We start from the raw sequence: 27,146 nt of genomic DNA, 5'->3' as shown, positions 1-27,146 counted from the left end.
TAAAAATGCTGGGATATGAGGCTATTAAGCATTACCGGGTAGAGTCACTCACTCCTTGGATGACTCATGAGCAGTAAATAACCATCCACAATTTTTCCTGCGTCCCTCTTTCATAGAGAGAAAACCCAGAGTGAACTGGAAAGGAATTTAAAAATAATCTAAAAGAATTAAAGATAATCTAAAAAGGAACCTATCAGGAGAGGTCCACTGATTTGCCCTAACCCTCCTTTCATTTGGAAATACATGAGATTATAAATATAAGAGTTTTGCAGACTCCAAGTGTCCCAGACTTCTGTGCAAGTAATCTCACCAGAGGCAGGGCGTCTAGTTTTCCTGATTCTTAACCCTACCCATAGGCTACCCAGCCTCTTTGTGTTACAGATGAGCAAAAGTGTGGCTCCAAATGCTTAAACAGTGTGGACAAGGTCACAACTATATTTGGAACCCAAGTCCCCTAAAAAGCTCTCTTTCCAAGGTCAGTGCTAAAGCAATGACCGGGCTACCTCGCATTCCAGATATTAAGATATTTAGGACCCATGGGAAACAATAACAACTACATTCTCTGGTGCCCCAGCCAGTCAGTATTATACCCTGTGCTTTAGTCAGTTTACTCAAACAACTAGAGATGTCCCAGTAAAGAATCCAAATTAATACTTAAGCTGTGATGAATATAGGTAAAGGGAACATAAATGTTGTAACAGGCAATGGCAATATGCTGATTGTTAAAAATTTGGGGATTTGCTCTTGTCTATTAATAGTACTCTATAAAAATTAAGTATTGTAGGTTACATAAAACATACCTAAATAAAGCTGTTATAAAATTGATGAGCCCAAAGTCAATATGGCTTATTTATGAAGTATAACACAGCACACCTTGCAAGAGAAAATGCCTTGTTTTAAGTATTAAGCCCTTTATTTACTACACTGTAGAACATAGTATTTTTAGACATCAGTGGGTTTTGTCTTGTTGACATTTTCACTTATTCAACTGAAAACAAAAGTCAGGAAGCTCACATGATGACCAGTAGTAAACTACCAGTAAATTAGAGCAAGTACAGAGACCAGATTTGTTTGGCCTGATGTTAAATCAACTGGTCAGTAAAGGCTTTCCTGCATAATAATTATGACATACTAACAGTCACCAAATAGCACTGGGCTAGGAATCCTCTAGAAATAATTAATGATTTTCATTTACACATAGAATAGTCACACAATGTAAATGGCTTACATCACTCATTGTATTTGCCCACCCTAAATTGCTCTAAGATTCAAAGAAATGGCTTCTTTCTCACATGTTGTGCAAAAGTTTCTCCAAATATCTGCTCATGCTCCATAAAACTAACATGTCACCCAACCATTCTTTAATCTCACTGTGACATATAAATGGACACATCCATCATACACACATGTATAATTAGGTGACTCAAGGAATATGCAAAGATGGCAAGAAACCATTCAATTCTTTGGTTATGCTCGACTGACAAATATATATTTCTTGGCAACTAGCCAATCGGTTTTGGAAATAATATCGGTCTATGACCCAATAAAGTCTAACAACCTATCCCTTGCTTTCCATGCACCATTAGGGCCTGTCACCAATCACCAGCCATCTCTCTCAGGCACACATTCCTCTCCTTGGAAGCATGAAATGCCCCTAGATAATTTTGCCCTTCTCCAGAGAAACACATTTTCCACACAACTGCAAGTCTTGATTCAAAGCTCAAATTAATGCAGGCAGGCAATTTAGGTTTCTTAGAAAACTTCTTAAAAATGACAAATGTATGTGATGTTAAGGCCATCCAATATGTCTGCATGCTGCCTTATTAAATTACAAACACCTGGTTTATTTATACAATGTATCCAATGGCTTACAGGTTAGGATCCTAGAAATAATACATGTCTTATAGCAAAAAATATACATATAATAATCCACCTATAGTTTATATAAATGATGAAATGTTTCTGAATATATCTATCTATATATGTACACATATATACTCTGTGTGTGTGTGTGTGTGTGTGTGTGTGTGTGTGAAGAATCAGCACACAAATACTACAGTCCTTCATTGGCTCTTCCACTTCAGTGTCAAGGACACCAAGTTTCAAAGTCTTAGGAGCAGAACAAAGGTCACCGCTGAGGACAAAGGACTGGCTTGATGCACCTTCCCTTGTGAAGGACCAAGTTCGCTGGACAGTGGCAGCCTGCAATGCACGGCTTATTGCATGGACCGATCTCATTCCAGTTGTCACAGGTCTTGGGACATCCTGGGCCGCAGGTATCATACACAGCCCCGTGCTTACACTGGGTGGCTGAAAAAAAAAGGGGACACGGATGAGACGTGCCAACGTGGCCACGTCAGTTCAACCTCAGCCCAATGCCAATTCTGCATGCTCATGTCACCCGCTGCCCCAGCCCTTTCACAGCACAGATTCACTTTTGCATTTTAACAAAGGAACAACCGACCTCCGACCTTCCTCAAACACCTTGGGAATCACTGGCACCTGAAAAAACAACATCAGAGGTCCACCTGCTGGGCTAGCGAACTTCAAAATAAAATAAAATGGAGAGCTTTTTATTCCCAAAGAAGACAAACTATCCATTAGTGAAACTACCAGGAAGTCTACGAGGTTATTTGGTTATTGAGAATAGTGTGAAAATTCAGCTCCAAATAGTGCTTAAATCTCAAGTTGTGATGAGCTTTTATTTTATGCAACTACATCAATATTCAAACACACAGAATTACACATACAGAAAAAAAAAAAACCCTGCCAAGGATACGTGACAAATTTTAATCATAGTGATCAATTTGAGGCAAACTGGAGCAAGAGTGGGATAAAAACCAAGTAAGGAAAAATGAGATGTGTAACCTGGGGAGACGGAAGTGTGTGGCTGGTTGGCCAGAGAATATAAAAATGATGATCTAGCCAAATCACAACCCATTTGCTATCTTTGTTTACTTAGAGCTAAAATGATTCTGACAGTTCCTGAAAATTCATGAATAGATTTGTCAGAAAAAATACTGCAAACATTCTGGAAGTTTTATGACATATAAACTTTCCTATCTGAATTATTTCCAGTGACAGCCAAAGAGGTCCCCCCTCATTCTCATGAATAGGAATGTTGACACATGTAGGAATGTAGAAGAGGGACTTTCCAAGAACACTACTAACAATCTAACCTTCATCTGACATCGCTCCAAAGAAAATTAATAACAATGGAAGATGATCCATTGAAACACCTCTACTACAGTTTATGCAGTTTGCAAATTAATACCTCGTAAAGAATTACATAATTATAAAACTGAAAAATTGAACTGATTTTCAAGCAAGTGCACCTTATGCTCAATCTTTCAAATTAGATATTTAGAGTTACCATGGAACGCTCATGTTTGACCATATCTAACTTATAATAAGCTAATAAGAGCTCTCTCTGTCCCGAGATCTGATAGCCAACCCCTCCCTTGACTGTTTAGGCCTGGGAATGATAACAGCCTCTCTGTTATGAGCTAGGGTATGATATAATAAGAAATAAATATTTAGTCTTTGTCCCTAGTTCCTGGCACAGAGCTCCTAAAGTCTGTGGAGTAATAAGTGTCTTTGGTATGCTAATGACATGACTGGTGGCTAGGGGAGCCCACACAGCTTCAAGATTGCGGGCTGGTCGCCAGAAAGACCAAGGCATAATTAGAGGGTTGCAACTTTCAGCCCCACCACCCAATCTCCAGGAAGGGGAGGAGGGGGTGGCTATTGAGTTCATCACCAGCGGCCAATGATTTCATCAATCATGCCTGCATAATGAAACTCCATAAAAACTCTTAAATGACTAACAACAAGGTTCAGAAAACTTCAGAGCTGAGGAACATATCAAGGTACTGGGAGGGTGGTGTCCTTCCTCCACTGGGACCGAAACTCCTGTGTCAGGACCCTTCTGTGCCTTGTTGTATGTACCTCTTTTTCTGTTCATTTGTATCCTTTACAATAAACCAGTAATAGTAAATAAAGTGTTTTCCAGAGTTTTGTGAGACATTCTAGCTGTTAAGTCTGAAAGGAAAGGAGGATTGTAAGAACACCTCTCTCCCCCTACTTTGCAGCCAAAACAGACAGAAGTGAGGGTAACCGAGGGACCTAATACTTGCAACTAGCATCTAAAGTGAGGGCAGTCTTGTGACACTGAGTCCTTAAGCCGGCGGAATCCGATGCTAACTCGGTGTAGTTAGTGTCAGAATTGAACTGAATTGTAGGGCACCCAGTTGGTCTCTGGAATGTTGGGAGAATTGGTTAGTATGAGAAAAACCCACACACATTTGGTGTCAAAATATTGTGAGTAAAAACAGTTCATTTCTAGGGCACTGGGCTTTTCTTTGTTATTTTCCTATACCCTATTTATTCCTTTTCAAGAAGTCCATCTATTAAACTCACCTCAATTAGTAAATGTGAGTGTGCCATTTGTTTTCTGGCTGGATCCCAAGTGATACAGTAGATAAGTAAAAAATTACTACTACTCGTTAATTCTACATTCCCTAACCTTACCGCTACCATGTAACTTTATTAAGTTGCTTCAGCTTTTCATAATTTAACTTTATTCTTTAGGCTACTTGGAACCTCCTCTAGGCAAGCCTGAGACCCACCCTCTGCCTTGATCTAGTGCCATTATCTAGCTTGATGAGTGTTAACTACCATCCACCCCATCTGCCCCTGTTCTAGACACTTCCCAACTTTTTCTCCCATCTCTCTTACCTGGATGAGCTGTCCCTTGACTGTATGCTCAGAGCACCTGCTGCCCCCCTCCATTCCTGCGTTTGCAACATGCAATTATAGTCATAGGTTTCCTTGTCTTCTCTCTCTCTCCAACCAAATCTAGGCCACTAGAGGGAAAGGCTATTTTGTTTCTCTATTTTCAGCAATAGTGCGCTGTTTAACATGTAGTAGGTAGTCAGAGGACTACTGAGTGATTGAATGCATTGGTATATGGATGAGTGAGTCGGCAGAACATAACTCTTCCTTTAAATCTTACTTGCTTTTCTGATAATCTTTTGGCTTTTGACAGATCCCATCAAAGTTTTTTTCTCTTTTAGTGGCTAACAGAATACCCTATATTTGTTTATGTCTAATAATTTGGAAACATCCTAGCGGAACAGCATATTCATATACAATAACTATATCCCTGTGTTGTTGTGTTTCCACAGACCAATGGTGTTCAAAACTGAAAATTAGTATCATCAGGGAGCTTCCTGATGCCTGACATTCCCCTCCCACCCTGCAAAAAAAAAACCCTAACCCAGGTAATTTTCCCATGCAGTCAGAATTGAGAACTTATCCTATATACAACCCTCACATTTATGCTTCAATCACTGCGGAGACTCATGCCTTTTTAGCAAATGAGAAAGCAACTATGTCCAAAGTGGAAGTAAGTGCACAATGGAAGCTCCCAAACATGTTGGGAGCTTCCCAACATCTTCCACCTAAAACTCTACTGGCGCTCTTCTGCAGTCTCAGACCGCCCACACTCCCTTACTGATGGATTTAGGTCATCTACACAAGCATCCTTAACTCATCTCCCTACCACCTCTCTGCCACATCTGCACCCATCCTTGACCTGCCACTCTGGTTTCTGACCCATCTCCTCCAGGAACTTGCTCTATTAGTTGTCCTTCTCATTGCACATTTATCTTCTTCTCTGTTGGCTCCATCTTCTAAATATTACAAACATTTTCAGATCAATGCTAATCTTTGACAAAAAAAGATTCCTTAACATATCAGACTTATTTTCTTTTTCCTTTTACCTCTAAATCTCATAAAAGAGTTTACAGTCATTTTATTCAATTCCTCTGCAATTAATCAACATTAGTGACCTTTCTCACCTACCACTTTACTGAAGCAGTTACCACCAAAATTTTCAGTAGTGACTATATCTACTGATACACTGGTTGGCCCCATCCTCCCATAACCTCTCCACAAATTTTTTGGCCTTATTGTGCACTTTGTCTTATGACACTGAACTCCCCAGTTTCTAACACCTTGAGAACACCTTCTCCCCTGGGCTTCTTTGCCTACTCTCTTCTTCCCCTTACATTTTGTCTTCTCTCTCTCTCTCTCTCTCTCTCTTTCTATCAGCTACTACGGTGTCATCTCTAATTTCTAGTTCTGATTCTCTTCCCAAGCTCATCATTTTCCAAGTCTTAATTCAAGCGGCACCTCCTCCAGGTAGCTTCCTGGATCTCCCCCAGAATATCCTTCCTCCCTCTGTACCCCAGAGCACTTTTCATGTTACAGTTATTTGTTTATTTGTTTTAATCCCCAGTTCTAGTGCAGCTGTAGTTCTTAATCAGAGATGCTTACAAGAGTCCCCTGAGGATCTTTTAAAAGGTGTTATTCCTCAGCCCCATTCCCTAAAGATTTTTGCTCTGAGTCTACAGCGGGACTCTTTAAGAGTTCCAGGGGTGCCTGTCATAGTTACCAATGACAAGCACCCCTGGTTGAAGAGGGTGAACTGCTGAGGCCCTGATCCTGTGGGCAGAGTCCTTATCTACCATGACCCAAGGCTCTGGCACAGGGCCAAGCACCGAGGAACAGCTTAATAAATGTTAGTGCTTGTTGGATGATGATTTAATCTCAATGATGCTCAATCCATCATCTCATTTCCCAGTGTGGATTACATTTGGTTGGCCTGGAGTTCATTTTCCACTCAGCTGCTTCCAGAAAGCCTCTTTGAACTCACTTTACCCTCCAGATAATTTGCTTCCCTTTAAATCTTGCAAGATCATTTGTAGGATGAAAACTCGATAGAATTTCCTCTTCCTCACCTGTTATTCTCTCCTTTTCCCACATGCTCTACATGAGCTCTCTCATGTCTCCTCTTCTCTCTGACCTTTCAATTCTTCCTTCTAGCTCTACCGCTTCACTTACTGATGCTCTGCTGTGACAGTTCACCTTTGACTAACTGAACACTGATTATTTCCTTCACAATCTACGGCTAGAAAGTAGAATGTAGAGAATGAAGAACTACTAGAAAAAAAGGGGGGGATCTTTTCTCATGGAACAAATACCACTTGCATTTCAGTTCAAATTAATAAACCTCTCCCACATATCTGCCATGTGGTGGGCATTCTCTTAGGCCAGGGAATCAAATGTGAATAAGATACCATCTCTGATCTCCAGTTACAGGAGTCTGGGCATACAACCAAAGAGGTGAAGGTGACATGTAAACAGATTCTTAATAAAATGCAAAGAAGTACCATAGTAGATCATGAAAGCAAAGTACCGTGGAGGAGTAAGAAGGAGACATCAACTCCATGTTGATGATGAGGGAGCAGAAGGCTAGCTGAGGACAAAGCAGAAACTGACACCCTACACCCTCCGCCCCCATGGGATATATGTGACATTCCTCAGGCACTCCTGGCTGCCCTAAAGGAAAAACAAATGGTTAACTGATAGAGATCACAGTCCTATAGGACAGCAATCTCCCTCAGTTTACAAATGTCCTAGTGATTTACAAAGAAGAAGATTTCTTGTCAATAACCTAACTTCCAGAGACCCATAACGCAGTTTCCTGAAGCTCTAACATCACCCTCCCCTCCATAAAACTGAGGGAAGCTGAGGCAGAAGGAAATGTAAATAAAAGTGAATTTCTTCTAAACCTGAAGCCCATTGACAAGGACGTGTGATAGGAGGAATGGAACATTCCTCCAGGGAACTCCCAACTGTCTTCCTGTTAGTGTCTCCTTAGAGGAGAAAACAGCCTTGGCTTGACAATAACCAGGTCTCCAGTATCCTGAGAGTCTTCTTTGGCATACGACAGTCCTTCTGAGCACCCCCTTTGTCCTCACCTCCCTAACTCCTGCGTATATAATCAGCCACTCCTCAAGACCACAGTGCAGCGGCTCTTTCTGCCCACGGGTCCTGTCCCCGGGCTTAAATAAAATCACCTTTTTGCACCAGAGACGTCTTAAGAATTCTTTCTTGTTCGTTGGCTCCAGACCTCACACCACTGAACCTCACCTATATTCTAAAACTTGATCATTGAGAGTAGGTCAGCGTCAAGGAGGACCTCAGAGAACAGAGCCCACTTAGGTCTTAAGAGGTGAGTAGCAACGGTCAGACAGACTGTGGTGGGAAGAGTTGTCCAGGAAGAGAGAAGAGAGAAGGGCAGGATGTGGGCAACAAATAACTGCCTGGCTCAATCAGGGAACAAGGGTCTCAATTTGGTAGGTGGGAGCACAGAATCTGAGGAGGGAGAGACGGGGAGACAAAAGTAGACAAGTAGGCAGGGGCTCTAAGTCTTGGCAAAGGGGAATCTTGGAAGGGTCTTAGCTGGGCGATGACATGATTAGGTTTGCCTTCAAACTGATCATCAACTTTTATATGATCCTAGAAAGTGAATACTGACTCGGACCCTGTTTGACCCTTCTGTGAATTCGAAGTTATTTCTAAAATATAACAGGCAAAAGGTAGTTTTTTAAAGCCTAAATGTGATCAATATGTACATATACATTTAAAAAAGGATTCAGCTGGTTAAATTAATTTTTTTAAAAACCAGCAAACTACTAAAGTGATTAGGGTTGGCATGCATTTATTCTCAAGGGGGCACACAAGCAGCCACTGGGTAATGCATACAAGCAGTATTACGTGTTACTTTATGTGGTAACCCATAAAAGCGCTAGGTGTTGGCTTTATTAATAAATTCAATAAGCATGGCTCTGTGCCCTCTGGAACTCAGCTGTCTCCATGTCCCCCTACCGGGTGTTGAAGATCACCATACTAACTTTATCTCCTAAACTGTTACAGGAGGCATCCAGTAACTGGCCAAGGAAAAGCTCACTGTGTATAATGAAAGCAGTTGCTACAGCAAAGGGGCTAGGATCACCTGGAATTTGTAGAGGAAAAAAAAAAAAAAACAGAGGAAAAGGCTCACAGAACCCAGCGGACTAAATGATGTGCTACAGAAAGATACACGCTACTTTGAATATCCCAGCACCTTTCCCTCTTATAAGATGTATTACTGAAAGTGCAGTGACAATTAGCATCAGGCACAGGGAGGTGGCCAAAAAACCGTTAAGGATGGTGAAGTGAGATGCAGGAGCAAGATCAGAGCAAAGTTAGCAAGTAACAACCATTAGTGACAAGACACAAATGAATAGAAATTGGAGAGATCTGCATAACAAATGCTTGAATAAATTCATTGATGCTTATGTAAATATGCAAATAAATATATATTCATACTCAAATATATTTTTCCAATGCTCTTGCAGCTCTGTTTTCATAATGATGAACAACAGAGGCTGTAAGGCAAATTGACCTGGGTTTCATTCCCAACTTACTCATTTTGAGCTCTATGACTTGCAGCCAATCACTTAAATATTCTAAACCTCAATGTCCTTACCAGTAAAATGTGGGTAATAGAATGTTACCACATAGATTATAATGCAGATTTAAGATAAAATGTCATAAAAGTACTAGTATAGTCCTTGGGGCAAAAGAAGTGCTTAGAAAATGGTGAATATTAATATAAAGGGTCATTATTAAACTTTTATTATAGACCTTCATGATGGCCCACTGCCAAGTGTATTGTATTCGGTAATTCACATGCTAAGCCTCAGCGCCCTCAGTCCTTTCAGCCACACATACACTTCCTGCTGGTAGTCATGATAGCGTTAAAATCCAGTCCAGCCTTGCAAATGTCATTTGCTCATTTCAGGGTTTCTTGCCTGGCTGGCTTCTTATCTGTTCAACTTCCAAGCTCTTTATTCTGGAAAATTTCTCTTCTCTGTATTAAGTGGCCTTAAGTGCTGTCATAAGTCAAAAGATCTGGGAGCTAAAAACAAGGAAAGAGTATCCTTATGGTCTTCAGTATTTCTGATCAATTGGAACTGGATCTACTGAAAGATGCTGCATGTCTCTGTAAATTTATTTTTCATGTACCAGCTGCCAATATGTGAAAGCTTAGTGTGTGTGTGTGTGTGTGTGTGTAAGGGTTCCCTGCAACTGCAGAGTTATACTTCACTCAGATGGCTCCATTAATTTTAAGTGGTAAATGGAACCTTTCAAGAGCCATATTCCTTGTCCATCAGAAAAGTACTTTTAGCTCCTAAGATTCGGTCCCTGAAATCGGGATCCTGGGGGAAACGTGTAGTCCTCAAATGCAGTGTGCGCACCCAGATGGTGCTACATAGAGCTCCAGGCCAGGAAGAGAGTGTTCCTAGACTCTTTATCTAATATAAGCCTTACCATAGCACCACCACAGCTAATAAAGTTTATAAGGTTCTGCAGAGTTCTAAATCACAGAGGATGGAAGCATCGGGCTTGCCTCCATATATCTTACTCATTTTCTGGTAGATTCAAGGGAAAGAGGACTCAAAGGCGAGAAAGGGAACCAGGAGTATTCAAGATGAACTGAAAGGGCTGGTCCCTCAAAAATATCACCTTCATTATGCTACCCACCCCACACTGATACGTTAGGTGAGAGGTAAGCCATTTCCTCTTATTTTTTAGAAGCCTCAGCCACACCTTACTATTGCGATAGGGAAACTGAAGGACTTCATAAAAATCTACTTTCTGCTCCCTTTCCTGCTTCTATTCTTGCTAGGACCTGCACCTCCCACCCTACACATGTCTTAATGTAAGTCCTCCTTGTAAGGGATGAGGAGTTAACTATTTCTTTGGAGTCTTCCAGCACAATAGGTAATGTCTAAGGAATTATGGGGCAAAGTCATCATGTGCATATTCCAGACCACTAGCGCTAGACATCTCAAGGATGCCAAGACACCCTGGTTCCAGGGAATAAGTGACTCATGATGGACACCTAGACCCTGCCCTTGTTCTGACCAGTTCCTATATGCCTGAGAAGACATGTGCACCAGACCACAATTGTCAGTAAAGACTCCAGACCCCACACAAAGTTGAGACTCATCCTCCATTCCCTTTCTGAGTCTCCCAGATGCTCTGTCTGTATCTTCTCTATATATACCTTCAATAAACTCTGCTCTCACTTCCTCCTGGCTCATGTTTGCTTTCCATCCTGTGTGAAGCCAAGGACCTTCTCGGTTGGTCTTGCAGGATCCCCTCTGGGTCCTCTGGTCCAGCCTGCCGGCATTACTATGAGTTATTTTTATCAATCAATACTCCTTTGAGAAGGGTGGCATTGACAGAGAGGCACTCTTGCTGTGGAAAGTGAACTCAGATACAAAGATCGGACTTGGGTTTGCAGAGGAGAGAGAGCAAATTCCAAAAGGAAAGTCAGAAGAACGTAAAAGGGCTTGGTGCTTTTCAAGAACACAGACTAGTGACTTTGTCAAGGGGCAGCTTGGAGAAGTTTTAGTAACCCCAAAATACCTGGCATCCTACCCCCTCAAAGCCACCCAAATAGGCATAAAAATTAACTCAGTGGTTTCTTTTTCTTTTTAATTATTATTTTGTTATGTTAGCCACCTTATAGTACATCATTTAACTCAGTGGTTTCAACTCTGGCTGCAGGTCAGAATCACCTGAGAAGGTTTTGTTTTGTTTTGTTTTGATTTATTTTGTTTTAAGATTTTATTTATTTGAGAGAGAGAGAGCACATGGGGGGTGGGGTAGAAGGAAAAGAGAATCTCAAGCAGACTCCACACTGAGCATGGAGCCTGATGTGGGGCTCAATCCCAGGACCCTGAGATCACCACCTGAGCCAAAACCAAGAGTCAGACACTTAACCAACTGCCCCACCCAGGTGCCCCTCACCTGAGAGGTTTTAAAAGCTACAGAAGGCCAGTTAAAGCAGGCTGTTTGGGCATGGGGCCCAGGCACAGGTTTCTGGTTTATTTTTTAACCTCCCTAGTGACTCCAGTGTCCAGACAGACTGAGACCCACTGCTCAAACAAGACTGGAGGCGCCTGGGTGGCTCAGTCGTTAAGCGTCTGCCTTCCGGCTCAGGTCATGATCCCAGGGTCCTGGGATCGAGGCCCGCATCGGGCTCCCTGCTCAGCGGGAAAGCCTGCTTCTCCCTCTCCCACTCCCCCTGCTGTGTTCCCTCTCTCCCTTGTGTCTCTCTCTGTCAAATAAATGAATAAAATCTTAAAAAAAAAAAAACAACAAGATGGCCTTGCACTGAAAACACAGCTTCAATGCAATTCTTCTTGACCCTCCTTCCAACCAGATGACCACTTGCATCCTCCACCAATATAGGCATTCTAGAGTTAGTAGTGCCACGAATTGCCTTCTTTTCTAATAGGAGAGCTATGGTTATTAGGATTGGCATAGAATTAGTAACAACTCCAGTCTCTTCATTCCAGGCAAATCTGCCCCTTTTCAGAAAAATGTTGGCCAACACTTGAAGTAAGTGACAAATATTCTGTCATCTCATCTTCAAATCTAAATAGCAGCAGCTGCTTCTATGAGTTGGACACTCTTCCAGATGTTTCATATATATATATATATCACCGATGCTTATCACTCTGTTTAGTAGATATTATTGTAAAATTCCAAACCAGAGCGGGAATCTCTCTTCTTCTCTCCCCGTACACTGCCTCCATCTTAATCCAAGCCACCATGGTTCACCACCACTACTGTAGCAGCCTCCTGCCTGGTTACCTGCTTTCAATTTTGCCCCAGCCCATCTATTCCCCCCCATGGTAGCCTGGACACAGGGTGATCTTTGGAAAGCAGAAAGAGGCTTGCTTAAAGCCCACCAGTGACTCCCACTCCTCTTAGAATAAAGGCTACCCACCTTCCCAAGACCTGAAAATCCCTGCATGATCCAGCTCTTGCTTCTCCTCCACCCTCATTTTATGCCCCTCTTCCCCTTGCCCACTGTGCTTGAGCCACACTGGCTCCCTTCCAGTTCAAGAGCATGCTATCTTAGTCCTACTTTGTGGCCATCAAATACATTTCTTCTGCATAGAATGCTTGCCCTGACTCCCTTCGATCCTTCAAGACTCAGCTGAAATGTCACAGCCTCAGAGAAGCTTTCCCTTGTCACCACCTAAGGAGCCACCCACTCCCTCTCCATTTGCTTTCTATTGCTCTGCCTTATTTGCTTCCTTCATCCCACTTAACATACTTAGCAAGTATTTGTTGTAGAGTTACGATTTTTGTCTGGTTCTCCTTTTGGACTGTGGGCACCTCAATGACAAGGGCTTCTACTCTTAGAGTCACCAGAGTACCCGCTGTGCTCAACACAATGCCCAGCACTTAGCCACTGGGTAAGAAATAGTTCTCGAATGAACAAAGAAGTCCATTTTCCAGATTTCAAATAAGCCAATTAACTTGCCGGAGATCAAAGAGCTCTAACAAGGAATATAGAAATCTCTCTCAGAGGCAAAAGAACATTCTCCTAAGGTTTAACAATCCTTCTCTTTCAAAAAAAATCACACTTATCCTGAAGACCTTAAATGACTGTAATCATCATGAATCTTCTTTGCTCCACACATAACCTAAGCCCCAGCTGTGACTGTCCACGTGCTAAGTACATCCAGCTGGTAGCTTGAGGTTGGGAGGATTTTGCAATAGAGGAAATCCTTAAATTGTTCAAATGTGCTTCTCACAAAGCATTTTTCTTAAGTGCTTTCTATCCTGCCTAGTGGGAAGCCCTTGTATTTTATCAAGTTGCAATCTAGTTGGACTACTGATGGAATTTCCCTTTGGCCAAGGGGGGATGTGGCCCACATCAGCAAGTCTCTTCCATTGCTATTTTGGGAGCTGTAGGGAACTTCTGATGGATGGATACACTGGGAATTTCTCACCTGCACAGTTCTGCTGAGGCTCCCAGTGGACACTGATGCCCTCTCTCTGGCAGGCCCGGGTATATGCCAGGAATGACTCGCAGTAACAGTTTTTATGGACTGGACATTCACACATGTCTGTCACGCAGGACCTAAGGAACCCAACAGAAAGAAATGAACATGTAAAAATATCAAATTATCACACACCCTAAATATGACTTGCAGAAAGGGGTGGGTGGGTGGATGTCAAACCTTGACTGGCCATTAAAGATTGCTATTTTAGATCGGAAATCTAAAAATGGCATAAAAGTTCTGCATGAAGCCTTACTGGGTATCTCTGAACAACGTGATATTAGGTTTCTTTTCTTCTAGAGCAGGACTGTCCAAGAGAACTTTCTGCAATGATGGAAATGTTCTACAATCTCCACTGTCCAAAGCAGTTCTACCACCCATATCTGGCTATTGAACACTTAGAATGCATCTAGTGTGTGTGAGGAACCAAATTTTTTATTTGATTTAATTTTAATTAACTTAAATGCAAATAATCAATATACCTAGAGGTTACCATGTTGGAAAGGCAGCTCCTAGGCTATCGTCACCATCAAAGTGCTGTCATTTTATGAATAGCTCTAAGAATCATAGTTTCTACTTCAATATAACCAAAATAGTGACCAACTTGATGAAAGTATAAAATCCCAGGATGAACCATGAGAGACTATGGACTCTGGGAAACAATCTGCGGGTTTTAGAGGGTAGGGGGTTGAGGGGATGGGTTAGCCCGGTGAAGGGTATTAGGGAGGGCACATAATGCATGGAGCACTGGGTGTTATAGGCAAACAATGAATCACGGAACACTACATCAAAAACTAATGATGTACTCTATGATGACTAACATAAATAAATAGATTAGATAGATAGATAGATAGATAGATAAAATAAAATCCCAGGGCTTTCTGAAGACGTACAATTAAGATTCACTTTTGCAGTCACTTGGAATCTTAAGTTTTTTGAGAAACACTGAACCTCATTCTTTAGAATATGGGGTGATAAATTCCAAATAAAGCAAAACTTTCAACTCCTCATTAGACTGAAAGATAAAGAAGATTGAGCCAAGGTCTTCAAAGCTTAAGTTTAAATATGGAAATGATGGGCCAGGACATCAGAAGAACTGAAACGGACTCAAATGTAAACTAACAAATTTTCAAGCACATTAACCTCCAGGACACAGTAATGAACTTACGTTGGTATGTCCTATTACCATTTACAAAGTGCTTGTGTCTGTCACTGAGTGCTACATAGGACAAAACAGAGTCCCTATTTTATAAATAAAGAGGCCATTTTACAAATGAATAGATGGGCCCAAAGTCCCATTAAAAAGTGGCAAAAGAGTGAATTAAATTACATCCCCCCACACTCAGGCTCTTCCTTTTATGCCATAGAACCATCTTCATCTTCACCTTCCAGCAAGTTCACTCCCTCCCAGTTTGGATTTGACATTTACGCAAGAGACCTTCAAGATTAAGAACATTAAACTACCCTTATTTTTCTTTTCATACTCTTGTTCAGTGAAACCTCTTCCTTATAGAATCTAATTCCAGGCTGAAAGCAAAAACAAATAATAATAATAATAATAATAATAATAATAATAATATTCAAGATTACAAACAGCACAGATGATCTTGAAAAGTGACCAGGATGTGATAATCCAATGTGAATACACCAGCATTTTCTCTTGGTGTGGGACGTGTGTACACATCAGATTACAGAGAGTGGCCCGCTAGCTCTGTGTAAAGGCTGGTGCACTGCCTACTTGGAACAAGAATTAGGTGCCGAAACCGTATTAAAGAATCAGTAGACTCACCATGTACACGCAAAGTTACTACAGCCCAACCCTCAAGAACACAGCCTTGGAAATATGAACTAACAGGGGCAAAAGAGCAACTGTACTGAAACCTGACAAGCCTCTTCCATGTCATCAAGTGAGAAATTATCTGATGACTGATACTTAAGACAGAAAATTATTTGATGACTGATACAGGACAGAAAAACAGATCTCTCTCTCTCTCTGAAATAATAAAGACTGTATTTCCTTTTTTTTCTAAGATTTTATTTATTTCAGAGATAGAGGGAGAGAGAGAGAGGGAGAGAGGGATGGGGAGGAACAGAGGGAGAGGGACAAGCAGAGTCCTTGCTGAGCCCAACGCGGGGCTCGATCCCAAGACCCTGAGATCATGACCTGAGCTGAAGTCAAGACTAAGGTCTAACTGACTTAACTAACTAAGCCACCCAGGTGTCCCAAGACTGTATTTCTTAATACCTCTTCCCACTCGCATTACAGAAACCCTGTGAAATCATGCTCACTTGCAAACCCTTTCCTGCACCAGACACAGTGCTGTGTCTTTAAATTCTTGCAGAGCCTCCAGGCTTCCGAGAAAAGCCAACTAAAGCCTGTTCTTAAAACGGCCTCTAAACATCTGAGGACCAACACTCCTCAACACCACTGCCTTTGCTGTTTTCATTTTCGTTTCAGACCAACCCACACCCATCACACTCCCGCTCAGCTCAGACTTCACAGCGAGGCTTCGGCTGCTAGAGCTAACCTCTCATCCTGCCCCTGGCCTCTCCCTGGGGACTTCCCTGGCCCGTGCGGTGCTGGTCTCTTGGGCACGGGTCCCACCGACGCAACAGGGATGCAGTGGGACCGAGTGGGCCCGATGAAATGATGGTCCTCGTGTGGGAACGAGGTGGTCTCCGCGTGAGGAAACACATCCTCTGATCTGAAAGAACAACTATATCGACTCCGTAAAACTGTGTGGACAGTAAACAGAATTTAATTGGTTTGGGTGAAAGAATTGTTAGTGAACTTTTTCCTTCTTTTCTCTTTCTTTCTACTGGTTGTCTTAGGAAGCTATTTATACGATTTAAAATAAACTAGGGACAGCTAAATCCAATTCACCGAGACTGTCGAAAGAAAATGTGGTAAGCCCATATTTAATGTGGAAGCCCACATTTAACAACCACCCCACATCTGCCCTCCATCTCCACAACAGGCCACGCAGGGCACACACGCAGTCCGCAGTGGATCTGCCCTTTAAAACAAAGGAAGATTTGAGCTAACTCTATTACTTGGCACTCATGAGGAACAACACCACCAGAAGAAAGAACAATTGTCAAAGCCACCCTTGGCAAGGAATATTTCACATATATTAAAGGCTTGGGAGATGTGTTTTGTCACAGAAGTTAAAACTACAAGATGTCTTTTTTTTCCACTTGTCAAGTTGATACTTTTTTTACACCAGATCATACCCAGGGTTTCTGACAGAATGGAGAAAGAGAGGGTCCCTACTCAGCTGGCAGAGTGAACAACTCTTAGCTCTTACGTCGGGCATTTTGCTACCGTCGGCTTGTATGGGGACTATCTCATTTAGCCCACACAGCGACGGGGTCTGAGGCATGTCTTATGACCGGCCCACTTTTGGGGAAACTGGAGCTTGGAGGTGTTAGCTTGCTCAAGGCCACATGGCTGACTTCGGATGTGGAACTGCAAAACCAGGACTGTGATTCAGGTCTTTCTCATCTCCATCCCCATATTAATAACAACTGCATTAGAAGATCTTTCTAGGGAGCAATTTGGCAATACTAATAAATAGCCCTAAGGAAGCTCCCTCCTTCGGCAGGGAAATTTCACACCCAAGAAAATAGTAATGCATGTGGACAGAGACTCTGTACACAGGGGTTTTCATCATAATGCTATTTAAAATGAAAAAGAGAGCAGGGGGATAACCTGAATTGCCTGTAACAGGAGCTAGTTAAATATATCTAGGTGACCTTTATACCCTGCAGACATGTTTTTTAAAATATGAGGAAACATTCCAGCAGGATTGATTGAAAAAAGCAAAGCTGTTTCAGTACCGTGTGGTCGCACATAAGAAGACAAAAATAACTGAAAACAGATATGCCCAAATGTTCACAGCAGTCAACGCAAGGTGGTAGAATTGTGGCTCTTATTTACTCCCTATCTGTATTTTCTACAATAAACACATATCATTTTTCTAAAAAGATAAAATCGGTGTCTTTTTAAATTGACACAAAGAGTAACATGAGACATATTAGTATTTCAGTCAGAATGTAGGGACTAGAGCGAGAAAAATAAAGCGTAAAGAATGAGAGGAAATTAAAACATCCATTCGTAGGTCTTAGGTCATTAAATATTTCTCCAGCTAAAGTTTCCCAGTCTGTGTATCAGAGGCCTCCTGACCACAGGCTTTGATTCTATTCACTGGGTGTTATCCTCAGACTCCCACCTCATTGGTCAACTGATGCTACGGATTTGACATCCAAATGGTTGGAATGGATAATGGGATAATTGGGCACGTGTCTGGTGGTAGGGATTTATTAAGAAAAAGGAGCTTATTAAGAGAAGAGTAAAAGCATCCTCAAATGCACTTCAAATTTCAGGGAGGGGTGAAGCTATTGTGATTCAGGTGTTCAATTTGTGTTTATCACACTTAATAGTTCAGTATGAGAAAAATCTAACTTATGACAGTGGAGTTGAATTTTTATGTGGTAATGGAAGAGTGTTGTTCTTTCCTTAGTCAGTATGCGCTGATACTGCACATTTATATTCGTTTTATAGAATCTATAGGAGAATGTTAATCACTTTTAGTAGTTAGATTTCTGGCTTTGGTTTCTCTGTTTTCATGGCATGATTCTGTCACAGTCATGTTCTGTTCGATGTTGAGTTCCTGCTCAAGAAACACAGGCACCCATTGCTCCAGTGGGAAAACACAGGCTGCATTATAATAGAGCTTTCCCAGGAAAGCTCTACAGGTAATGCAGAATCATCACCTGCCTATGGAGCCCTTTGAAGCATGCCTTCTGTCACAGGAGCTGACGAATGTATCTAGAAATGATGTTCTGATTTCTCTGCCCTGCTCCTGGCAACTTGCCTGACAGCAGAGAGGTGCAGGCAGGATTCCTGCTCCTTGGGGCTCACACAGCCGTGCACCGCAGTGATGTAGAGAGAGGATGCCAAGAGCTCCCGCAGGCTCCTCCCAGGCTGGTGCCCTGCTAGGCAGCCCTTTGTCACACACCAGCTGCCCCCTTCTCTAATCATTTCTTGTACGGGTGTCAAGTCTCAGTAAGACTCTTCGAAGGCCTCTCCTCACTGCGTGCAGCACCGTACTGGTATGGGAACCCACCTGGGGTCAGCTCCCTCCCTGAAACCCAACTTAGCACGATTTATCCGCAGGGGAGCCCCCATCAGCTTCTCCCCTCCATTAGGTTACAACCGCTACCTCCTGCAAAGGCTCTAGAAAGAAGCCACTAGCTACACGGAACTGTTTAAATGGAAATTTAAATTCATTACAATTAAATACAATTTTAAATTCAGTTCCTTTGTCACACTAGCCACATTTCAGGTGTTCCATGGCCACTGTGGTTAGGGGCCACCATACTGGACAGTGCTGATTTACACAAGTTCCATCCCTGCAGAAAGTCCTACTGGATGGTGGTACCAAGAGTACAGCTCCATCTGTGTTAGGAAACCATTCCTCTTCTCCCCAGAGAGATTTACAGATGTTGGGAGATCAAGATCAGGCTCACTCTGGCTCATACTGGGCACTTACAGAGAAAATTCAAATTCATAGTCGCTAGCGGTCTAAATCATCCCTTTTTCTTCCCCACTCACATTCTCTTACCCAGTCACAGGGAATGGCTCGTTACCCCAGGCTTCCTTCCACCTTGCCATTCCTGCTTTGACCGTTTCCTCGTCTTTTTCCGCTGGAAGAATCTGATGTCTATCCTTTAATAAGGACTCAGTTCAAACTCCTCCACAATGCTACCTGACTGGCCCAGGAAAAGTCAGCCCCTTCCTTCTGGGTCCTATCCCTTCTACATCTTTATCCTGGCACAGACCCTCTGAATCCTAATTACCTCTTTGTCGGTTTGAGAGGGGGGAACTTGTTCATCCAGCCAAGCACAGTCCCTTGAATACACAGCTCAGTAAATATGGTGAATCATCACAAGAGTGAATGAGAATGGCCTGATGACTTTTGACCGGCTTCCATGGAGTCACAGTCCGACCCCGATGTCTGAAGAGTGTGAATTCTGTCTTTGCCCCTCCCCCCCGGCCAGTGGCTAACACGGCCTGCCCCCCATCCCCCGCCGCGGGGTGGCTCACCACAGCAACCTCTGAACTATGCTGCTTCCAGAGGAACCTTTCATCTTCATTTTGAACTTCTTGCACCCCTCTCCTGTATCCTAGGGGATTTTCTTTTTAATTTAATGAATGGCAGAACAAAGGATCTGATCGGAGTACTCTGCTTTAATAACACATTCTTCAGAAAAGCACATATTCAATATTGTAAGAACAACCTATAGCTCTTCACGTTATTAAAAAGGCAAGCCTCCAAAGGCTGCTAAAATCAAAACATCAAACATCTCTCTGCTTCCTAGCAACAGCATACCAAGTGGTTTTCGCTCTGCTTTTTCTGGCATGCAGGCCACCCTTGTCAGAGAGGTAAGTGTTCATGCGTTTGCCACCCAAACGGAGTTTTGAAAGACAGATATGCTAACCATCAGGAGCTCTCCACACGGATTCTGGGAGAACAGAAGGGCAGGCCCGGAGTAACAGCAGCCTGCCCCATCCGGGGGCCAGGGCCAGAGCTTGGCTTTTTCCCTCCGCCACCAGGAAGGGTCTTTGGCCGGACTGTGCTGTTCTGTTTGGAAGCCAGCTTTCCTGAGAGCAACAGGAACATGTTGCTAATCCAGAAGAGGACTAGAAAACGTTGGGTTCAGGTGGCTTTCCTTGCCCCGTGTATCTAGAAGTTCACAGAAGCAAGTGAAAGCATCTCAGGCTTGTTAGTGTATGGGCGTCCGTGCGGAAGGGGGAAGGGAGAGGATTCGGGAGACAGTCCCGGCTGGGCGGGCAGAAGTGTGTTTAACTACTAAGAGACTATTAAGAAATTCGCTTACACTTTAATCCTTGAAATTCTGCCCTGACTTCCCTAACCTGAACTGCAGAGAAGTAACTACAGGTAGTAGCCATAAGAAGGCATAGCCATGTCACATTATACCTAATAACTTCATGCCTAACTCAGTAGTGGCTACCTCTGCTCTTCTCAATACTACATGGGCACCCTCACCAATTCACAAAAAATCCCAGCATATTGGCATAAAAAACAGGGACAAAAGATTCAATAATGGGAAACCGGAGTTTGCTTTACTGAGTTGTTAATGGAAGGGGGTGGCGGTGTGAAAACCTGCAGAGCCAGCCAGTAGGGAGTCCAGGCTGCTCCCTCCAGATCCTTCCTGAGCCAGCCACAGTTTGGCACCACGGTGGCTTCAATATTAGTGAGAATATTTGATATCAAATCTTGGCTTAAATGTTGGCTCTGTGGTTGCCTAAGTTCCCAGGACAGCACCGCAAGGCCAGGTATTTCTGGATGAGCTTACTTATTTCACAAACTCAATCTAAGGAGATGGGGCAGGACAATCTGGGAGTCTAGCTGTTTCTCTGGTTGTGGATACTGCACTCACCTGCAACCCAGACTCATCTGATCCCCACCCCCACAGACACACAGACATTAGACCTTTGGCCCACTCCTACGTGTTAAGAATGAATTCATTGAGCCCTTTTTGTTTGTGGCACAGAGGGAGGCACAGACATGAACAGAGATGGACACACCTTCAAACTCCAAATGACAGAGCAAAGGCTGTTATGGGCAGGAAGTTAGTGCAAATGGGATTCGGAGGACTAAGTCCAGAGGGCTTCACACAGTAGGAAAGACACGGGAGCTGGGTCTTGAAGGATGTGTAGAATTTTGCTTCATTCCAGAATGAGGAAAAGGAAATTTCAGGCAAAAGGAGAAGTGTTGAGTCTCCAAATCACCAGATCTCAGATTTGATGGTCATGTGGTCCAACCTCCATTATTAAAAAAAGGGGCCAAAACAGAGTCCCTGACAAATGGTCACACAACCTGTTGCCGAAGACTTCGTTTCCTCACACAGCAGCCTGGCAGGTCCTCTTGTGAAGACATTTCTTTCTTCTTGGGATCCAAATCCTCATCATCTCCAACCTGAACTCACAGGGGTGACACGTGGAGCCACCCGGAATCAGTCAGCGAGCCCGTGCCCTTGATGACACTTCAGTGATATTCCCCAGCTCCACCGTCAGCCTCGTGTGTTCTTCAGCTTCTAACGTCCGGTGTCCTTCCCCCTGTAACTGCTCTCTCTCTCTGCCTCAACAGGAATAAAAATCCAACTACCAAAGTAACAGGGAAGAGCCTACCAAACCATTTTGAGAATTATTCACAATGAACCTCTTTTCTGATCGCCTGCACTCTATTCCTGTCATGTATACATTTGCTTACTTGTATGTATGTACTTCCAACTTAAAACCTAAGGGACTCTACACTTTTACCTAACATACCTTCTCCAGATACTGAACAATACTGATTGCTTTAACCCTCCAGGGTTAAATTCCCCAGGAGGCAAATGGCACTACCTGCATGGCAGAAGCTAGAGTGGCATAGGAGTTCCAGAAATGGTCCTCAGCCTTGGACACCCTTCTAAAGCTAGAGATTGTTTGGTGGAATGACATAGGAGGCACAGAGACCTCCTCTAAAGATAGAAATGCTTATGATTTTCCATAGGTGCTAATTTTAACAGGAGTCCTTAGCACTTGCTCTGAGCAGAGACCAAACAACCATCATGCATGTTCTGGAACCTAAAATATTTTCTCCCTTGACAAAGTCATCTATCAGACCATATGTGGACACTATAATCCCCAGGCTCATAGTTAAGTTTTCTTGTGCCTTAGGGTGGGGGAAGGTGTGTGCACCACCCTGCTCTTTGCCCCAGGCCCAGGGGCTACAACTTCAAGGAGGACAAATCCAGAGACTCCACAACCCCTAACATGGTTAGAAAATACTCCTCTTGGGAAAAATGAGATATCTTTGCTTGAGTATGCAACACTGGCTCCACGGAGGGGAAAAGCTGGCCATGATTAGCAAACATTTGCTGGGTTGTCACTCTCCGAGGGAGAAGTCATTATTTCAGTTTGGGCAAAGATGTCTCACAAGCCAGCCAGGGAAAGGGGAAGCCTGGTCACTACCCCCCTCTAGTGGCCGCGAGTTAGAGTGCCAAGTAACCTCAATTCTTAACCCAGCATTTGCTCCTTACTCCACTTTGGGGGGCGGGGGGGGGGGGGGCAGGCTGGCTGATAAAGCAGAACTTAAAAACGGCTGCTTGTCAGAAAATCAATCACTTTTCTCTTAAACATGTTCAATTCATCACCGTCACGTTCACTGTAAAACAACGGTGAGGCTGGTCGGTGGACTATATCCCCGCATAATCTAAGAGCCCCCTGGGCACCTGCCACAGAGGGTAGATGATCTGAGGCACTCCCTGCAAGAGGGCAGGTGAGGTGGGGCATCAGTGGGAAAAAGCCTACGCTTTTTTGGTTTTCGAAAAATCTCATTTTACCTATGTACTGTTACCTAGCTTGACCTACTTTGTTTTTGCAAAGAATCTGAAGTACAAAAGACTACCAGACCCTTCACCTAAGCAGGAGGTACCATATCTGAGGTGGTAACATAATGAGAGCCAAAGGTGCCGGTCATGTTACTGCTTCCTAATTAGTAAAATGGCAGAATCATTACTGTACTAGTATTCTAGGACTCTAGGTCTAAATGGACTTGTCCAGTGCTCAACGAGCTCTAAAAACTAGGTGATATTCACACTTGGAAAGACCTTCCAGAAATGAGAGGGGTACCTTTACTGAGAAAATCTTCAATATCTCTTCTTTGTGGCAAGCCCACCTCATTATACTTCTACCCCCAACATAGATACACATCACCTTTGCAACCGTTCCATTCAACACGACAAATATCACTGAGTGTCTGCTGTATGCGAAACAACAGGTTGGGCTCAGTGGGGAATCCAGAAGGAAAGAAAGGCCTGCCTTCAGCTTGCGACTTGCACAGTGTCATGGGGAGGGCAGGGTGAGACTGAGGAGGGCAGCAGGGCACAGGCGGCACAACTAAGGAGGCTCCTTCCTTGTGTCATCTCTCATGGGGTTCTCATGAAAAGTAAGTGAGAAAACAGACTGCCCAGCTGTTAAGGAGGAGAGAGAAATTAATCCATACAGGGGCATGAAGGCTAAGAGGTGGAAGCCAGGCAGAGAGCAGGGTCTCCTCTCTTTGCCCAGCCGGAGCTCAACATGAGAAGGGTGCATAAGTGGTGCTTTGTTCTTTCTCTCATTTGGGGGTGGCACCCCCGGGGACTTCCAGCCCCAGCAGTCCCCTGTGAAATCTTGCCATTCGTGGCCCAGCGTGCCAGGACAGGCATGCGTGTCTGGACCACGGCTGCTGGCTGAGAGGCAGGCCCTGGGAGTGGTCATGAGGGGCAGTGAGGAAAATCCATGAAAGTGAAGGCATCAGCATCTGGAGGCCACACCCTGGCCATACGCGGCAGCCACCACCAGCCCAGCCGCTTCAAAGGGGCCAATCTTTCCAGAGGCCTTTTTCACATTAGGCAGTGGAGGGCTGCCAAGTCCACAAACCCTCCACTACATGTGTTAATAAAAGGGCGGCAGTGGTGGACCCGCCCTCAGAGGACTCAGTGCTGTGGTGAACTTTTTCAGATGCTGGGTGCCTTTCATCAAGCATCTGCCGTGCCTTTGGCTCCACAATAAACCAGTATTCACATCCAATCGCTGCCCTAGGATGGGGTTTTTGCACTCCGTACTCTATGCAGCTTGACTGTACAGGGAAAACTCAGTCACTAGACCTAAGAGAAGCATCCTTCCCTGGGGCCCACCCCACTCCCATCAGTGGGCGATGGTACGTGGCCATTCTCAAATTACGGAAAAGAGGTGCAGGGACCAGACATTCCCCAAACCCAAACCATAAACACCATGGGCCAACCACCTTCTTGTAGCTTCCCTCCCTCTGTTCAAATGACAGCATCCAAATAAAAGTCCCAGAGAGATGAAATGTGAGGCCTATTTCCTAGAAGCAATATTCCTGAGAATATTGCTTTGAAGGCCCCAGAACACTCAGAGCCTCAAAAGTGGAAGAAGTGGGGTTAGGCAACATTCCCTCAGTACCTACTCAGTACCAGGTGTGTTGCATATATAAGCAAAATTTATAACAGGAGAAAGAACTAAGACCCAAAGAGGTCAAGCAGATTTTGTGTTCTTTTTTTTTTTTTTTTTTTTAATATCACACAGGTAATAAGTGACAAAGCTAGGTCCGTGTTCTCCGCCCTACAAAACAGTGCCTCATATGACACATGCTGTTCCTTCCACCCCCTTCTCCTGGTTAGAACCTACCCCTCCTTCAATATGCAGGCCAATAGCTTTCTCAGGGGAGCTTCTGAGATGCCCAAGCTAGACGAGGTTGCTACTTGACATCCTCATGGTGTTCCTGAGTGGCCCTTGTCACAGCCTGCAACTCTGTTCTCATCTGATTGATCCCTCACTCCATCCACCTCTCCACGCTCCAGAGAGGGCAGGTCTTGTTCACCATCTTTCACCAGCTCTGGTCAAGAGGAGATGCTCAAAACCTATTTATCTGAATGAATCACTTATAGATGGTTATAAAGTCAAGTCCAGATAAAGTGAATTCTAAGATGACAATGAGCATCAGATGGTTCGATGACCTGAAGAAGTTTCAAGGAGGAGTGAGCATCCCATGGATTTAAGTACAACCAATGGCCAAGAGGAGTAAGATCTGGAAACAGGCCACTGGGTTAGGCAACCAGGAGTCAGTGAGGGCCCTGGTAGGAATAGTTTCATGGGGTGGGGATAAAAGCATGGAAGGTGAGAAATATGTGAGACATTGAGTGAAGGCCATTCTTTCAGTAGGTTGGCAGTGATGAGGAGAGAAATGGAATGACAGAATGCAGGGAAGCCAGGTGGAGCACTTGTGTGTGTGTGTACACGTGTGTGTACGTGTGTGTGTGTGCACACATGTGTGTTAGGGTCAAAGAGACTTGGACATGTTTGGCACCAAGCAAAAAGAAATCCAAGAGAAGATGTTGAAATTAAAGAGATGAAGGGGTTAGGTAACTGGGAGACTAATATCATGAAGAAAAATAGGTAAACATGGGGTCACAAATGTAGGAGAAAGATTGTCCTTCTCTTCACTTACACTTGCTAGTAAATCCCTGAAAAAAATTCCTGGAAGAAAACACACACACGTCCTTTTGTTTATACACAGCAGAGTGGGGCAAGGGGTAAAAAAATCAAGGCTACATTCTAAATCTGCAGTTGGATGAGGATCAATGACCCAATGCAAATACCTAGCAAAGAAGGGGGTAGAATTAAAAGAAATTTGCAAATGGCGTTTCCAGGTGAGGAAGCCCTACAGATGAGGGACAAGATTCCCACCTTTGGAGAATAAGAGTTCCACTCTCCCAGTCCATGACCTTGGAGACCCATAGCAAATGAACCAAAATAAGACTAAGCCAGAGTTTTAATCAGGCAGAAATTTAGTGCTGGAGAAATTAATTGGTTCTTAGCTCCTATGGAGAAAAAAACAATATGGCAGGTTTCTTAAACCTTAATTTTATGATCTAAAATTAGTGGTGGGACAATTTTCCCCATCAGAGGACTCAAAATTTAGAAACCACTTCTTTGCCGGGGGGGGGGGAAGATTTTCTAGATTCTTTCTTCCTAAATATTTTAAGGCTCCCATCTGAATAGTAAAAGTCTTAACAGCAACCACTGTGGCAATCTATCTTGGTTTAGGACAGAGTGCTCAAAAATCCTACCCATAGGCTAGATGACTCATAAACAGTCACCAAATAATAGACTCAAGAGTCTTAAAAGACCTTAGTGAACATCTACTTGCTGCAGGAAATCCTTTTATAACATCCCTGGCAGATGGTCATACATCTGCATCATGTCTGTGACAACAGCTCAGTAGCTTTTTAGGAATATCACTCCTGTGATAAACAATTAAGCCTTCTATCTCTCAGGAAGTTTTCTTATATATTAAAAGAAAACGTGTTCCATAGCTTCCACCCATTTTCTCAGATTCTACCTTCTGTTCCATTGTGGAATTATTCTATTCTATTCCAGCCACCATATGATATCCTCTTCAAACACATTACAAAAAGTAAAAAATGCTCCATTTAAAAGCTAACTTTTGGGGAACTTCCAGAAATACGGCTATTATACCATTTTGTACTTCCTGTGCTTTTATTTCTTTACACCTAGCAGCTAAAGGGCATTCAAGTTAAGTATAAACCTTCTTTCCCTTTTATTTAGTCTTTCAACAAATCTCTGCTGAGCAGGGCACTGTGTTCACCCCCAAGTTAAGGGTAAAGATGAAAAAGACGGGGTTTCTACTCCAACTACACAATGTGCTAAAATAAATTGTAATAAAAGGAGGAAATCAATGAGTGCTATAAAAAGCAGTTACAGTATTACCAGGGGAGTGCAAGGAG

General features: G+C 43.3%; 1 protein-coding gene across 2 annotated transcripts in view; it reads right to left on the bottom strand.

The window, feature by feature from the left end:
• Positions 1-891: 891 nt before the first annotated feature.
• BMPER (BMP binding endothelial regulator) overlaps positions 892-27,146 on the bottom strand; it is a 238,766-nt gene continuing 212,511 nt past the window's right edge. For both annotated transcript variants that reach the window (XM_028092257.2, XM_088018714.1), the window contains exons 14-15: positions 13,713-13,843; positions 892-2,310 (exon numbers count right to left, since the gene is read on the bottom strand). In XM_028092257.2, the coding sequence (XP_027948058.1) occupies positions 2,129-2,310; positions 13,713-13,843 (313 nt within the window). In that variant the 3' untranslated portion in view covers positions 892-2,128. The remainder of the gene's footprint in view (positions 2,311-13,712; positions 13,844-27,146) is intronic.

The sequence above is a fragment of the Eumetopias jubatus genome, unplaced genomic scaffold (genome assembly GCF_037043125.1).
Source record: "Eumetopias jubatus isolate StellerSeaLion01/CBP00866 unplaced genomic scaffold, mEumJub1_p1.0 scaffold_14, whole genome shotgun sequence".
Lineage (NCBI taxonomy): Eukaryota > Metazoa > Chordata > Mammalia > Carnivora > Otariidae > Eumetopias > Eumetopias jubatus.
Note: the sequence above shows the minus strand (reverse complement) of the source record. Positions and strands in the feature narration are given on the sequence as shown.